Source organism: Sebastes umbrosus, chromosome 2 (genome assembly GCF_015220745.1).
Source record: "Sebastes umbrosus isolate fSebUmb1 chromosome 2, fSebUmb1.pri, whole genome shotgun sequence".
Lineage (NCBI taxonomy): Eukaryota > Metazoa > Chordata > Actinopteri > Perciformes > Sebastidae > Sebastes > Sebastes umbrosus.
Window position 1 is genome coordinate 25,856,898 of NC_051270.1, and position 18,007 is coordinate 25,874,904.

Sequence of the window (18,007 nt, forward strand, 5' to 3'; positions counted from 1 at the left end):
CCCCCATCACTGAGAGTCCGCCGAGAACAAAGAGGTTGTTGAGAGATGTGTGGAGGCAGGAAACAGAATTAATCTAAACGCCCAGTGTGATAATATCAACCGTAGAGTGAGAAGAGATGGGGCTCTAGCCAAACAGTGTCTCTAACAATGTCCTCGTGGAATAGGATGAGAAGAACAGTAGTGTTGCATTGTTGTTACACTGATGGGTTTCTTTACATCGCTAGCTCCGAGCTGTTGTGGAGTTTTATATGAGTTGATTGTTTGAAGAGGTTTTTGTTGTTGTTTTTCTTGTACTGTGCGAGGCCGTGGGAATCAAGCTCTGGCTTTTTATTGCTGAGGAGTTTTCCTAGAAGAAAGTTGAGATGAGGAGGCTCAGACATAATGATTTATCAAGTGACAACAACAATAGCTGAATAGGTCACACAATCAATATGAACGTTCTGTTTTGAAGTTCAAATTAACCCCCAATAGGACACATTTCTGTGTTTCTGTGTGCATCTCTTTCTGTGTGTGCAAAGCCGGGATGTTGTGAAAGACTAGACTCCACTTTTAGGCTAAATGCATACGAGCGGGGATAGAGTAGACAAAAGTAAAGAGCCATGGCCTACATGTTGAAACAGGTTGGCCGTTTGTTCCCAAGTTCCCATGTGTGCACGCTCACACACTAACACACACACACACACACACTCCAGAAAACTCATCCCAACTGAAAAAAAAAAAAAAAAAAGGATTGACACGTTATAATAGGGCTTATATCACTTGTAATTTGTAATGGTTTAATTAGCGTGCTTTGAGCTCATGCTAGAACAGGGCCACTGAGCGCTGTCTCCTGTCTGTCCGTACACATTAATCTCGCCTGATCCTGCTCCGAGGGAGAGGCTCTATTGTCAGTAGTAAATGCCTTCAGTCAGAGGTGTTAGAGTTGATCCCAACAGGGAGGGCTTGGCAGGTTTGCGTGATTGTTGCCTGCTCACTGAGGCTCATCCTCTTGAGCGGATTCCTGGGTGACATTATGTGTCTGCCCGCAGAACAAAGATGAGTAAGGAGGAGAAAAGGGGGGGGAGGAGGAGGAGTGGGGACGGCCGGGGCAGCGCTACCCTCTGGCTCGGTACATGGTCGAGTCTGAGCCTGCAGCTCACAGGTGCGATCGGCGTTTTGGGCCTCGCTACATTCTCTCTCTATTTTTCTGCTTCGTCCTCTTCCTTCTCAATTTATTATACACACCCCCCCATACGCACACAATCATTCTTTCTCACTGTAATTCATGCTGCTCATCTGCAGTGTTTCCAGGAGAGACAAATTAAAAGAGGATTCTCATATCGCTCTGTCACACTTGAGCTGCGAGCCTCATGAATCACAATAAATTCTATTAAGCAGCACTCCCTCTGTTTCGCTCCCTTCCCCGGCTACCACCCAGGGGGGCTGCCCCTGTCACCGCTAAACATCTGTGTTTATTTACACAATCACACACCTAACTAACTGATTCCTAAATGTCCTGCTCTTCCTGGGAAAAAAAAAAATGTTAATGCTCATTTGCAAAATGTCAGACCGGTGTCATGATTTTCAATGAAAAGACAGAAACAATGTTGCAGTAAATTGCATGTTGCAGCTTCTAGGGATTTGCTGAGACTGGCTGCTAATGCGCAGGAGGCCTCTGATTAAGTCATATATATTACCGGGGCTGAATAAGCAGCCAGATTTATCTCCCCATGAAGCCCTGCGTGGTCTTTATATTATTATAGAAAGCCACTCTCCCAACTCTGTACTGTAATGTTTGTTCTGTAATCAGATAGATTACAGTGAAGACTTTATTATTTCAGGTCAAAGGTCAAACTCCTAGAGGCAGCCTTAAGTCTGCGTCAACTTGATACCTTCATCACTTTGTTCGTTACAAATCCAGGACCACACCACCTGCCTCAGTACGGGCCAAGATGATGTAACACTGCTGTCGTTCATTTCAACGGCTTTCTGCAGCATCAGACAGGCACTTTCCTGTGTGCCATCATGTGAGCGAAAAACCATGCCTCATCTGGTTTCCCTCCAATGAACCAAGTCACGTGGCTGGTTTCCTGGCTAACTATGGATGTGGCACTAGCTGATGGCAGGCGCTTGTTTTGTCCCCCTCCCCGTAAGAAGCTCACCTCTGCCCGTATGCATGCACACCAGTATATAAATTGCTGAATCAGTGTCAGTGATAGAGTAATGGCACGGGAGGCGTCGTAAATTACAGCAAGCGATCCCGGGGCGCAGACACTGGCTGTCGTGTCTGAGTGAGCGCTGCGCTCCTGAGCTAATGAATACCTTCATCTGGCCCCGGCAGTCAGCAGATTGCCCCGCGTTGATGGATACTGTCAGCCCTCCGCCACACCACATTTCATTGCACAATAAACATGGTTGTCAAAACCAAACAAAGTGAAATCAATTCATCCTGTACAGTGAGTGCATGCTAAATGAAATTAACGTACTGTGGGGTTCGGTGGCAGCAAAGGTAGTGTATTATTTCTGAATTCATGATGGCTTTAGGGCCTATAGACGAGGAGGCAAAAGCAAACAGACAGAACAGGAGATGGGACGCGCAGTGTTTGAAAAAGTGTCAATGAAAGTGACACAAAACACCTCTTACATGTTCTGATTTAGTATTTTTGTGCATCCTGTATGTGTATAGGTATATGTATATTTCTATGAATATATAAGTAGGCCATGTATTATTAAGTGAGACTAAGCAAAGGGTTTTGCAGATTAGGCATCCTGACAAAGATGATCATCTGAGATAGAAAAGAAAGAGAAAAAAATCTCTAGTTAAAATATATAAATCACTATTTGGTGAAAAAAAGCGGTTCTAATCTAATCTAAAAAGTAATACTTAATATGTGAAAATTAATGGCACAAGAATCTAGGACTAATTAAAGTATGTGTTTTTTACATAATTATAAATAATGGTAATATATTGATTTTAACCAATATTTTCGAGATATTAAAATCAAGAGGTGGTTGTCTTTTCCCCAAAAAAATGTATAGTAAAAATATATATATATATGTAACGGAGGTAATTCAATTACAAAATAAATGTAATTGTAATCAGTTACAGTTACTGAGAAAAGTATGTAATTAAAATTAAATTAAATTACAGTTACTAATAAAAATATTGGTGATTAAAGGGGTTACATCTGAATAGATTATTTTCTGTAAAAAGCATGTAGAATACAACATTTAACATGTAGCTCTGTTCCAATAATAATAATAATAATAATAATAATAATAATTAATAAAAGTTTGACATTAATCAGTGTTGACTACTGCTGTGAGGTTTACACTGCTTGCTTTACGTTGATGTTTTTAGGATTTTTCAGCTTTATTTCCCAGTTTAATTAAAACATTTGTTAGAAAAGTAATCAAAAAATAATTAATAATTATATGATAATAATAAGTTACATTACTTAGTACATATTTAACAGGGTAACTAGTTATCTGTAACCTATGACATTTCTAAAGTAACACTGTCTATATATTTATTTCACATACTTTTTCCTCTTTATTTGTAATTTATATTTGCTGAAGACGGAAACATGGAAACATTAATTATATGATTGAGACTAGAACTATATGACAATAAGAGCTGAGTCCTTTGGGCAGCAACTAGTGCAGAATCACAATGTGAAAACACATTTTTCTCTGGTCTCCCAGATGAAGGCAAGAAGACTCTGTGGATCATAAATGTGTCTGTTTGACTGTTAAACATGAGCTGGTGAAAATCGATTTGGAGGTCCTTTGTACTGAGAGAAACAGGTTTCCTACAGCGGTGGGCAGCAGGACCTCAAACATCCTCATTCTCTATTATACTGGAGGGGGTTGTGTGCTCCTTCTGTGCAGCATCTGTGTGTTTGTGTGTCTACATATATTGCCTTTTCACTACTTGTCTCCTATAATACTTTTGAAAAGAAGACACGCTTTTTCCAAAGTGAAGACACTCAAACTCTCGAGGCTGAAAGTGGTGCAGCAGCGTCTTCAGTGATTAGAGCAAAGCGAGCTTTCTGTGGATTTGGAATTAATGTCTCTGCACAGCCCTCCATTACTCATTAAGAGTTTGATTTTGTTTATCAACTGAAATAATAATAGAAATCAAACCCCAGGTAACGCGTGCCAAGGCTGCTAGTGGAATGGTCTAATGAGAAGGCTTCACATGTGGATGATGAAATATGCATGAATCATCCCAAGCTTTCTTTTCCAGATTTGAGATCATTAAAGATGTATCGTAGCATATGGAAGGCTTTTTTTGTCTTATTTTTCAAGCCTTGTTTATCAACATGTTTTTGTTTGTTTAAATATTCATACTGCTTTTATTTAATTCTTTCACATCTTACATATAAAAGGAAGCAAATGCGCATGCAAACAGAAATCATTATCAGCCTGATGTACAGTTTAATACTGAGAGAAACTCTCTTATGCTGATTGTGAATGCCCTGATTGAGAAACGGCACTTTGCAGAATCGGCACAGTCTCTCATCGCAAATGCGGAGATAAAGAGAGCAAAAAGAGAGAGTAGAGCAGGAAGGAGATTTATTTGTGCATATATGTGTTAAAATGTACATTTTTTAGAGACTGCCTCAAGTCTCGTATTTGTTATTTATGTTGGCATTCTTGTACTTTTTATGGAAACTATGAATGTCAAATTGAAATTAATGCGACGGAGTAGAGTGTGAACACAAAATATTTTAACTGCCATTGAAGTGTTCCTCTTTTGGTTTTGAGTATAAGTTAAAGAGCGTATGGCTCCCCCTTAAACTGACATTGTGTTGGCTTTTATAGCACATAAAATATAAGCCTGTCAGGTCACGTATTCCACTCAATATAAAGTATCCCCCCTCTGAGAGGGTCTGTAGCCCAGCACTCATCTGAAACAATGTTCATGATGATGATGACAGTAGATGGAGAGTTTGAACGCGGCTAGTCATTCGATCAATGTCGTGAGAGCTCCCTTGGTCCAGGGAGGTAAATGGCTCTGCAGATAAACCTCAACCCTGTTATTGTTGGCCAACAGGAGGCGCCGGATCGACTGAGGCACGAGTCTTCAGGGAAGCCCGAGGGAGGAACAACACCGAGCCCCACATTAAAAGGCCAATGAATGCGTTCATGGTGTGGGCCAAAGATGAGCGGCGCAAGATCCTCCAGGCCTTCCCCGACATGCACAACTCCAACATAAGCAAGATTTTGGGTAAGACCTTTTAAATCAAATACCAGCAAATATTTCAAATAAGACAATACGGAGGCCCTAAACGGACATGATTAAAACTTTTTTTTCAATGCCGTTATCTCAAGATCCCAACTTAATTATATCATTATCTCGAGAAAACAAGCTTTGTTTATTTTGTTATAAACAAAAAGTTGTTTTCTTTTTTACTTATAATGTTTCGGTCAAATCAGCTGACAGTGAATGCATTTAATGGCCCAGATCAAGCTGACAGCCAGGGATGTACACATACATCCCTGGCTGACAGTGATGGATTTGGTGAAGTTAGCGGAAGGATACATGCGTGACTACATCTGGTTTTCAAAATAAGGTATTAACAAGGGTCCATACAATATATGGAAATAAGATGAAATGGATTATATTCAGAAGAAGTATTAAACATGTAACTTGTGTCCACAAAGAAAATACCAAAACATTGTGAAGGAAATGTCTTCATTCTTTGATTTTTGGTTGCTGGGAAAAAAAATGTGAAAAATCAAAGACATCTCTGACTACATACAGACACAAACTCTGTCCGCTAACTTCACCAAGTCCATCACCATCAGGATGTTAAAATCCATGCTGTCAGCTCGATCTGGGCCGCTAAATGCATTTACAGTCGGCTGACTTGACCAAAACATTATGAGTAGTAAAAGTAGCTAGCATCTGAAGGAGGAGGGTGTGTTATCTCATATGCCGCTGTGCATCAGGTCACCACAGCATACAGATGGATTTATAGCCCATCACTACCATAAGTGTTTGTCATGAAAAATGACAGAGGCTAAATGGGTCTCGTCCCCTCAGCATTGGAGTCCATTCATCAGAGCTGTTAAAAGTGCTGTCATCCAGCACCTAGTAGGACACTTCACAGAGCTGCAGTATTTACTACACTAGCTTGTTGTTCCTGACTGTTTGACACCGAAGCGTGCCTCTCGTCTCACGTCATGTGCATCAAGAGGCCGGTGTGGAACGTATGATAAATCATGAGTTTGCTAGAAGACGTTTACCCTTATTAAGTACAGTTCAGTGTTAGAGTGAGCTTTGACCAAATGTGGTCAAATGTACAGTATGCCTCTGACTCTATATGGTTACATAGTTGATAATTTTAAGATAACATCATAATTTCATTACTCTTTAATCACTATTAGTTAGTAAAACTGCTTTTTTCTTGTGTTCAAATACTGAAATGTGTATCTACTGTGTTTTGTAGGTTCCCGGTGGAAGTCCATGACTAACCAGGACAAGCAGCCATATTATGAGGAGCAGGCCCGTCTGAGTAAGCAACACCTAGAGAAGTACCCAAACTACAAGTACAAGCCAAGGCCCAAGAGGACCTGCATCATTGACGGAAAAAAACTCCGCATTGGAGAGTACAAGCAGATGATGCGCTCACGGCGGCAAGAGATGAGGCAGTTCTTCACTGTCGGGTAGGTGCGCAGTCACAAAGCCCACAAACTAACTCAGAATCTGTGACTGTCGCTGTTTGCCTCTGTAGAGCTTCTTCTCATACAATGTGAGCACCATTTTCCAAGAGTGAGTGTTGAGTTATCCTCAACTTATCCTATTGGTTTTAAGACAAGCGCCTGACATGCACATTAAAATAGAGCGTTTTTTCAATAGCTGTGATTTAATAATTTTAGACAATAGCAGTCTGCCAATAGAGCATGAAGTGCAGACATTATTACAGGATATAAGCTTTAAGTATAGCCTTACAGAAGCCTGGAGGGCAGCACTCTGCAGCTTAACACTTTAATTTACTGTGTGTGGTTAGCAGGAGAACCCTTCTCCAGGTGTTCCCATGTCAGTCATAAGCTTCAGCGGCTGGAGTATCAATCATCCAGCGCAACGGCAGACAAGAGCAGCGATAACCACGTATTGGTTTTATGTCACCAATAAACTGGGTAGTGTTTCTGAACAGCTCAAGACGGGAGCTGTCAGGAGAACCTCTCTTTTCCCAAATCCTTTTCACAGAGCTGCTGGCTTAAAGAAGCGGACTGCTGTGGGAAACCCTTAATCCCACCATCTCATTGCTGCAAATATATTAAATGCACTTATATCAGTGTGTAATTATAAGCACTCATACATATTCATAATTCTTTATAATGATAATTGCATGCTATATAATTATAATAATCATAACACATTGTAAAGCATTTTATTATGATTTATAAGGTCAAGTATCATAATAATTGCTGGTCATTGCAAAGATCATAGTGTATTATAATTCCCTTAGTTGTAATACATTATAATCAGTGTTATAATGCATTCAAATCTGATTATAAGTTACTCTTAGTCAGGGGGGCCCAAACTTTTTCCCTTGGAGGGCCTAAAATGGCACTTAATGGGGGGCCATGGGCCAAAAGCCTATTGTATTGTATAGTTAGATGCAAAATGGTACTAGCCTCCAAGGTTCCCCTGATTGAATCTTCACTCTATCTCTAAAAGAGCTAACTGCAGCCTCCGAAAGACAGTAAAGTCGGTCGGGATTGCCGACAATCCAGCGGCTTTTTAATAATAAAAAAAACCTCAAAAACACTTGGCAGGCCAATTCGAACCTTATGGCAGGCCAACTTTGGCCCGCGGGCCTCACTTTGGGCAGCCCTGCTCTAAATGGTCACTGTTTGCTTTAACTAAAGTCAAATTAATTTTACAATGTTTTGTGTGTTTTTCGCTTTACTTAAAGCAAATAATGACCACTAAGAGTAACTTATAATCATATTATAATGCATTATAACAGTGATTATATTGTATTATGAAAAATATTATAATGTATTACAACTATGGGAATTATAATACACTATGATACTTGCAAAAAAAATGTCAGTGAGTGACCAGAAATTATGAAGTATTATGATACTTGATCTTATAAGTCATTATAAAATGCTTTAGGAAGTGTTTTGTTTATTGTTATAAGAGTGCTTGTAACTATTATTATACAGCGTTATGAACGCATTATAAGTATGTTTATAATACATTATAGACACGTGCGTCATAGAAACTACATATTTTTTTTGAGAGAATCCTAAGAAGCATCTTGCCATCTGTTCTTTTATCATTTTTGAAAATCAAATTTGTATTAAAAGTAAGTAATTTTTTCTCTTTCTCTTTCTACAACCAGACAGCCACCACAGATCCCCATCACCACCAGCGCTAGTATGGTCTATCCCGGGGCCATCACCATGGCGACCACCACACCATCACCTCAGATGACATCAGAGTGCTCGAGTGCCTCGGCGAGTCCCGAGCCGTCCATTCCCGTCATTCAGAGCACCTACAACATGAAGCTAGAGCCCAGTACCATGGTGACCAACAGTGTGCGGGTCAACGGCGTGGACGAGATGGACATGTACGAGGATTTTGAGGACGAGCCCAAATCAGACTATAGTAGTGAAAATGACACACAAGAGCCAGTCAGCGCCAACTGAGATCTCTTTAATGGAAGAGACACAACACTCATACAGGAGGATGGTCTGATCTGAGGGAGCGAAAGAGCAAAACAAAACTACACCACAAAAAGGTTTAAAAATGTTTAAAAAAATAAATAACAATGTATCATTTAGGAGCCAGCATGCAGATGTGGCTTCATCAGAATCAAAAAGCTATTTGGTCTTAAGTGTTTCTTCAAGTGTGTGAAGCAGTTTGGTTTTGCTAATTTAGTTTTTGTTTTTTTATCTCATTGTTTATTTTTTCATTGTGATCATTTACACAATTAGGTCATAGAACAAAAGGCGGAACTTGAAATTGAACATTTGATATGAACCTGTAATTATTACAGTCATTTACCTTGTTTTCCTCTTCAATTAGATGATTTTGATATATTGCATAACTGTTCAAGATGGGGATAATATTCTCACTCAGGTATAGTGTGCCAGCCAACAGCTTGTGAATGTTTTTAATCAATAATTAATTATTACCAGTACAAAATATCTCAAAATTCATATGGAGTGATTCCAACTTATTACAGAGGGAAATTACACATTATTATTATTATTATTATTATTATTATTATTATTATTATTATTAGTGTTTTTGTTGTTATTGTTATTTCACAAACTGCATAATTTAGTGCAGAAGTGCCAAACATTTCAAGTTGTTTCTAAAATCTGTAAAGTCTTTTGGGAGAGGCTTGGTGAGTCTTGGACAATCTCTTGATCTCTTAATACAGCTTCATTATCCAGTCTTTCTTTAATTCACCCTAACAGAATAAACAAATGAAACTCAGGAACTTGGAGGCAGCGGGCTCTGCGGGAGGTTACAGTGCGCGACATCTTCGGGTGGTAGCTTGTGATGCTAGCTGTCCTCCAGGGAGCCAAATGCAGTGATCATCAATGAAAGCGGCCAGCCCCTTTTCATTTCCTCGTCCCAGTCCACGCAGAGCACAGTGGCATCCTTAACTGATTTCCAGAGCTGTAACCTCAGTCTGAATCACCAAGTTCTTAATCAGAGTGATTGTAATCAGGCCAGAATGCTAAAGGGCCAAAGGCCTCCAATCTGTGGGATTGGAACAGCAGCGAAAGGCAGCTTTGGGGGCATTACAATCTCAAATTGATGTTGTACAATGTGTAGCTACAGTGCGTTCTGCTAAACGCTTTAGCCCCATTTGGACGGCAAGTTGAAAGTCTTAGAACTTCATTTTTTTTCCCCAATCTTAATTCTTTTTAGACATTGTAAATCTTAAATTGACACTAAGAAGTCTTAAAGCGGAGCACGGTCATCGGGTTGATGCAATGAGTTGATTACTGCCGTAGTCTTAAGAGGGGTGACAGTTTGAGGATATTTATAAACTGAGAGTAAAAAATCCTGTTTGTTTCTTAAATTACCTTGACATATACGCATGACAGGGGTAACTTAAAACACTGATTTTTGCATTAGTGCACTTACACAAATCTTAATCTGTCACCCTTGAGCCTTATGTTTTTTTTAAATAATCCTATCAGCTTTTGGAATGCACTTAACTCTTGCATTTAAAAGAGGAGACTCAGAAACAAAAGCCTGATTTCAGCTAAAAAAGCGGTGACCTTCTGGAGACTGCAGCTAGATAAAGCGCGGCCTTGATGTTGAGACTCAGATCCTCTTTGCAGGGCAGAAGGTCTAAGTGGCTCCCCTCCCTGCCATGCCCTGCTCTGACCCCTGCCCGTGGCAACCTCAGCACCCAGGGGGCGCCATCTGGCTCCGAGAAGGAGAAAAACACCAGGGAGGGATGGGAAACAATAAAAATGGGGTGTGTGTCCCTCATTGTGCTCTCCATCAAAGTGCTGGTAGTAAGGCCTCAACAGGGCTCCCACCCTGGCCCAATCACCAGGCACTGGCGAGCAGATGGAACAAGTACATCAAGCTGTGGGGGATTATTAAAATGACTGACGACTGGGTATCATCTGAAATACAGCATTATTAATGCATGAGTCCAGCTATTCCCCTCCCTTGCCCTTGAACCTGTCCATTTCAGAAAGAGCACAGAGCTTTTTGAAGGATCTGAATGGCCGGTCATTGGCTTTAACTGGTCAAGAGCCCCACTGCTGGTCACTGCATTTTTCTCCCAGCTCTAACTGGTACAGATGGCTCTATATACGCACTCATATCTTCTGTACTCTTATTGTCAGTGCTGGCTTGCGTTATTTCTACTTTTTTGGAAGCATTTATATTATAGGTTTTTTCATAATTCCTGTTTTATTTTTTCCTCCATCACATCTTTTCTACATTGTTCTCATTTCGAGGTACAAAACATTTTAAGGATGCTCTCCTACAAACAAACCCAAGTGGATTTCCCTCCCAAGTCAAACCTGTTTGGTATTTTTAAGCTGTTTGCTCCTGTTTGCTGGTGGTTAGATTGATTTGTATGTGATTGTAAATATTTTCATGACCACGCCACACTGCTTTAGTTGGCTGGTAGTTAAAAAAGGACTCTTCACGGAACTGAAACTTGACTGTGCTTATATAGCAAAAAAAAAAAAAAAGAAAAGAAAGAAAAAAATGACAAGAACTCACGAGGAGACGATGTTTCATAAGTGTTATAAGCACTGGATATAAATTGTATTTTTATCAATTCTGATTAATGTGAAGCTGTTTGAGGGAAGAAAAAAAAACACCATGAATGAACAAATTCCCCAGTTGGACTCAAGTGGGTTTGCTCTCACAGTTGCCAGATTTGAGTCATTTTTTTGTCTACTTATTTTGTTTATTTATGCAAAGACTCATGTGATGAATGAACACTTTGTTTAAGCTTCAGGGCTGCCTAGGGGAGAGACTCAGCACAAGAAAGTGAGCAGAAAATCCAACAGCAGGCTCGGTTAGCCGTCAAACACCAGACTTCAGACTTCAGTGCATTGTATATTGTATTTGAAACTGTAGAGTATCAACATATTGTATTTATTATTAGCCACTGTCGGCTCTAAAATTGTCAGTAAAACAACCACACGGACAATCAGAGAAATAGAAAAAAAAAAAACATGTTTGATGAATTGGAGCTAAAATCGTTTTCAGTGAATTCACCATCTCATTTAGATTTTATTGTAAATATAACATAGGAAATATATTTTTGTTCATTAGTGAAGTATAAGTTATGTATTTGGCTGTTCTATTTTATTTTTTATGTTTTATTTTTGTACGTGGTTTCATGTTTTTAAAACCTGACAAGTCACTGTACCTCATGTAGATGCTGAATTTTTTTTTTTTTCTGCTTATTGGAAGAGAGCAGTATTGGACCTGAGACAGAGAGAAGCACCTCACTTGCTTATGTTTTGATAATCTTCCCCGGACTATTCAAAGAACCGATCGAAATTTAAAAAAAAAGCTCTATTAGACTTGTTAACATAAAGGAGTCATTACAAGTAAGGTACTCATTTAAACAACAAGCACTTGACGTAAAAGAATTCAATAATCTCCAAACATGATACAATCTAAGTGGTATGCTGTATATCCTCACTTGTGTTTTGTGTTTATTACAGCACTCATAGTATGTGGCAAATTTCTTACAAGGAGCTGATACCATCCTTAAATAATCTGCATGCGTTTGGCTTGCATTACCACGATAAACAAAGGTGTTTTTTTCATGAATGATTGTTTCAAACACAAGTGATGTTTTAGGTTTTTTTTTAAAAGGTGGGAGCGTGCAAATATTTATTTGTTTCAATGCATTGACATTGTGCATTCTTCTTAGTTAATTCTCTCCTTTGTCATCTTTTTGTATGTTGCTGATTTTGAATGAATCATGACTATCCAGCCATCTGCAAATGTAGCCCTCACAATTGTTTTCTCTTAATCCACTTGCAAATGGTTTGAACGAACAACTGAAGACAAAAGCTTGTACGCTGTTTCAACATTACTTACTGTAATTCTTTTTTTTTTTCTGTCTGAACTTTGTGATGTATATGGTGGGAACGTTCTCTGTGTTAATTTAATCAGCACAATTCACTGACATGCTGGACTGACATGCTAGCTGCTGTTCAGAAGTGTAAAATTTGTTGTTCGGGGCAACATTTATAGTTGTCTTTGGTACTTTTGCTTTTTAGAGTTGTCTCTCAAGCAACACTGTGTGTGGCTCTTCTATCACTGGAGCCGTTGTTTTGACATTGCTGGCAGCCTGATACAATTTTCTGCGTAGAAATCTTTTTTTTTTTTTTCCTGGCAGGTACCTAGGCCCATGGCAAGTATTGTTTGGGTGTTATTAGAGAAAATGAAAATACATAGTGTCTGTTGCTGCTTTAAAAAAAAAAAAAAGTTTATGTCTGAATATGTAAATAGTTTATCATAATATCTTGTACAGTCCAATGTAAAGTTTTTAATTCAACTTAAAAAAAAATGTCGCCATCACATTTGTGTTCACATTCTTCTTTATACAGTACAAAAGATTGATTATTTGCTAGGGGTATTATTGCTTAAAAGAAAAAAAAATGAAAATGTTATTAATTTTTTTTTTATGTTTGTTTTGTTTTGCTTGGCTTCAAAGTGTACACCAGCAAGTCTTTGGTTTCCATGTGCAGTATTGACGTGAGGTAAACTTAAGGTGAATAATTTTACAGTGGTGTGTGTGGAGAGCGATCTCCTTCGGCTTCGGTAGTATTAATACACTATATCAAATAAAAACAAACCAATGAGTGACACATTTAGGTGCATCTAGGCACCGTAGAAATGTGTATACTGTATATGATTAAATTATCCCCACAGGATCAATTCAGGCATATTCTAATGTAACACCATTTTCTGTATGTCTCAGTCCATTGTAACGATGCAACAGTGGGATGAATAACTGCCTGTTTAAGCTCATTTACCTCAAGAATTCCCTCCTTTTCTGTAAAAGAGACAGAAATTGTGTTACAGAAAACTTCTCCCATCACTCCATCTTTTGTACTGCTGTTGACACTTACAAATTAAAGAGACATTTTGTTTTAAGATTTGAGTAATTATTTTCATTGTGGAGGCATTCATCATGTTATTTACTCTTGTTTAGGGGGTTTTCTGCAGTGTGAGGAAACAGAAGGGTTGGAAGAGTATAATTCAAATGTTGTCGGCATATTTTAGTCCATTTCGAGATGTTTAACCATTACATACATGGCACCTACATCTTTACTGTTTCCTTACTTTGTCAACTTTGTGTAAATAATTTACTATTAGTACTATTACATTATTAAAAAAAACTTGATATAATGAAAACACTTTTATTATCATATTACAGTAAGTTATTCATACATTTACAGGTCATTTATACCAATAAATATAAATATATATAATCGTCTATAAGCAAACAAAAGATCAAATTTAACAGTAAATTATTTATTGTATGTTAGTGTTAATTTAAAAAAGAAAAAAGTCTAAATTTTAAAGTAATGAATATACCTATTTATACCTGAAGATCAATGATATGTTTTTATAAGGTTTTATATAATATAATACTGTATTATAATATAATATAATATCATTGTGCAAATGTTGCTGGAGGGCTACTCCCACTAAATTGAAATAAATTCTGAATAGAAAGTTGCTTCTATCATTAATTCCCTTTAACATGTTTATGATGTCATCGCGGCGGCATGATGGGGAATTACAATATGCTGAAAGGTTATTATGGACTTTTTGCCCAATGATGCCAAAAATATACTACAGGTTTAGAGCCAATCCACGTGGCCATGAGGGTTTGCAAGGGTCAATGTGACATAAAATGTGTCATCTGCCCATGTCCATATATAGCGCAAAATCCCTGACTGCGTAGACAATATACTCTATGCCAACAAATGTGTGTGAAAACATCTGTGTATACAGACGCAATGCAGTATAAACAGAATCATGTGTGTGTGTCTGCTTCTGTGTATGTTTTCGGACTATATCCACCCTTTTGCCAAAGTTCTCTGTATCTCTGCAGCTAACTGTAGCAGCCTGATCTACTTCAGCCAATCACTGGCCACTTCTGACGTCAAAAGAACTAAAGGTAGAATTTGACTGACATTACACTTTGTCTTAATATTTCAGCCTATGAGAGGCAGAGGCCTCCACTTTAATAGTTACTGGGTGTTCAAGGGGCATGCTACTTCGGGTTCTGGCGGAAAGGTGAAATATGAGTTTCCGTAATAGGTCCATGAGTTTGATGGCTTATCAGAGCCCAAAGCACTATACAATGAGAAAGGATTTTACAACTGTGGAAAGTTATCATCATCTAAACAATTGTGGGGTAAAAAGTAGAATTATGCTGTTTACATTATAAACTATCAGGAATATGCATTTAAATATATTTGACTGGCAAACATACAGCATTGCTCTGCGATGTTGCATTTCATTGCAGCAAAAGTTGCAGCAGTTGTCTCACTGATATAAACTAGGGGGCTGTGTTTTCTTTAACTCTTATTACCTCTGCCAATGCCAAAGGCCTAGGAAGGAGGTTATGTTTTCACCGGCGTTGGTTTGTTGATTTGTTGGTTTGTCCGTTTGGAGGATTACTCCAAAAGTCCGCAATGGATTTGAATGATTTTTTTTAGAGGGGTGGGTTGTGGCACAATGAACAATCCATTAGATTTTGGTGGCGATCCGGATCATTATTAATATTTTTAAGAATTCCAGCCTGAGCATTAAAACCACAGGGTATAACACATGCACTGTGTAGCTGATGACGTGTTGATGACGCATGACCCCGCCTTCTTCCTTCAGAGAGAGAGAGACACAGAGACTGTGTGAAATTACAGTTGAGTTTGACCAAAGCTCACTTGGTGATTGTTGGAAAGAGTAAAAACGACGGTTTAGGCGAGTTTTATTTTGTTTCTGTCCAGTTTGAATGAAGTGTTTTACGATGCTCTGCTACGTACAGCTAATCTCAACATAAACAAAAATACACATTGATGATGGCACAACCTGAACGGAGAGGGGCGCGGAGGTCTGCGCTCTCCAAGTGCCATTCTAGTTGCTAATATTGTTCTGAGCACGGCCTTAGTGTTGTAGCCTATCTAGCGGTTAAGCCCATCAGCAAGCGACCTGCCCACCAATCAGCAGCTTGCCTGATTGGCAGCAGCTGCATTGCCAACTGGGACGAAGGAAACAAGTAAATCCAACAGATAGTGCAGAGGGAGCGCCAGTGTGTGTGTGGGCTTAAAACTTTCCTCAAAGATGAACAGAAAGAAACAACCTCTGCTAACATGAACAGGTAGATGCTGATTGGAGACGAGGTGTATAGCAGTGTATAGCAAATAATATCCAATGCATTTTTTTACTGATTGTGAACATGTTAACGGTAGCTACTAAAATTAAGTTGTTCCGTTGTTCTATGTTGAAATTGTACATGCCATTTACATTTGTCAAGTTGCCTACTGTAAGCAGAAACACTTTAAAACATTATGAGGACTTTAACATAAAATTAAACTTTTTCATGTGCAGTATGAGCATGGTACAATGCATCACAGATGGATACATATAACACACATGCACACGCAAATTAAAAGCTAAACAAATCATTGTAAGGTGGCATGTCATTAGAGGCTTTTAACAATTGAAAATTTTATCTGGGAACCACCTTGATATCGCCTTCTTTGTGATGTCACCCATAGGTTTCTGAAGAGCCATTGTGAAGCTCAAAGTGGGTGGCTCTGGACGTCGCCATCTTGGCAGTGACGACACAGCCTTACTCCCGGCTAATCCAAAAAATGGGCGAAGTGGTGGATCGTCGGTGGAGCTGAGGCTGGCCCGGATGAGACAGGCTAGTGGCGAGTGACTTGAGACGGCAACCACCTGTCACTGAAAGCAGCCACGCTTAAACGGGTGAGTTATATAAAAAGGTATTCCCTGTACAGTTGTCATGAATGTGATATATATTAGCTATAGATACCAAAACTGTTTTTTGTACCAGGCCTTAAATATGTTTATTTCTGCTGTAAAGTCGGGCATTTTAACACAGAGGTCTATGGGGATTGACTCGCTTTTGGAGCCAGCCTCAAGTGGCCATTTGAAGAACTGCAGTTTTTGGCAGTTGGCTTCATTTTTCAGCACCAGAGGTTGCCGCTCGGACACACCGTGCAGTTTGGCAGATTCAACCCAAAAGGGATGTTTACTCACCAGCCGCTCACTGTGGTTTGGTTCCCTATGATAGGACGAGTACACGTCCTGAGGATCCTTGACCTCCTGAAAGCAGACACTCAGAGGTAAAAGCTCTGTGTGTGTGTGTGTGTGTGTGTGTGTTACTTCTTGAGACAGGTATTTGTGTGTGCCAGAGGTCATCTTGAGAGTTGTAAGCCCAGACTATGTCCATCATTCTTCTCTGGATCTCTGCCACCTATTGCTCATTATCATCATCATTATTATGAGTTCTACACGCTGCTTCCCTTTTAAGTTAAATAATGGCTTTCTTGATGCAAGGGGTAAAACATGTCAAACAACATTTTAGTCAATGTTATTACAAGTCAGCATGCACTTTACTGATTTACTGGTCTTCTAGCTCTGTGTAAGCTCTCCTTATACAGAAAGGGAAATCAATAAAAAGAAACAAAGGATCTCTGGAGCTAAAGTCTTTTTAACCATTTGGGGAAACTGTTTAAATTGTTGTCCACATCTATCACTTTGTCTTTTACTATTGTACTGCACGCTGCCTTCCCAGGAGCATGTGAAAGCCACAGTTTAACTACAGTGTCTGTAATAGATGTCTGTGTTTGCGCTCTGCAGCAGTAGATGGAAAACTAGACATATACCTCTGCACAATAAATCTCATAGTAATTTTCCGAGCCAGCGTGACAACTAATGGCATGGAGAAAAGCTCTGTGCTTTGTGTATTTGTCTTTGCATTATTGTGCAAGTGAGTGCACGAAATTATAACACTGCTGAGTTGGTGATATGCGAGACATTTTTTCCATCTTCTTTGAGCTGTTTTTTGCTTCGTATTGTACCCGTAGATTTCTATGTGAACCAAATAAGAGGTTGGGGTGAATGATTGGGGGCCTGGTGAGCTATGTGGAGTAATGCTGCTGTTTTTAAGTGGCCTGTTTGGATGAACTGTCACTGTTATACAAAGATGTGTATGTTTGAACAGCGGATAATAATTAATACGGCAATGCTGTCGTATAGCGGCAGGGCTGCTATTTCACAACTCTGATGACTAAACACCGATGGGAAGGGAGGCAGGGAGGGCCGCCTGGAACAATATTTTACTCATTTGGATCTGCTCAATGCTGCAGCCGTTGCACCCAGTGAATCTGTCAGACAGCACCATTTCCCCAAGAACAGCTGCTATTTATCTGATTTTCTCATTAGAGTTGACTCATGACTTCATTGTACTGGCTTTGGCAGAGGTGCTGGAGTGCCTAGGTATAGCTG

General features: G+C 39.2%; 1 protein-coding gene across 10 annotated transcripts in view; it reads left to right on the forward strand.

Annotated features, from left to right (window-relative positions):
• The window catches only part of sox6 (SRY-box transcription factor 6), a 154,842-nt gene extending 141,227 nt beyond the window's left edge, over nt 1-13,615 (forward strand). For 8 of the 10 annotated variants that reach the window (XM_037790329.1, XM_037790387.1, XM_037790360.1 and 5 more), the window contains 3 exons: nt 5,039-5,212; nt 6,438-6,654; nt 8,346-8,652. In XM_037790329.1, the coding sequence (XP_037646257.1) occupies nt 5,039-5,212; nt 6,438-6,654; nt 8,346-8,652 (698 nt within the window). Of the gene's footprint in view, nt 1-5,038; nt 5,213-6,437; nt 6,659-8,345 lie in introns of all 10 variants that reach the window. The other 2 variants (XM_037790351.1, XM_037790402.1) reach the window with 2 other exon arrangements.
• The last annotated feature ends 4,392 nt before the right edge of the window (nt 13,616-18,007 follow it).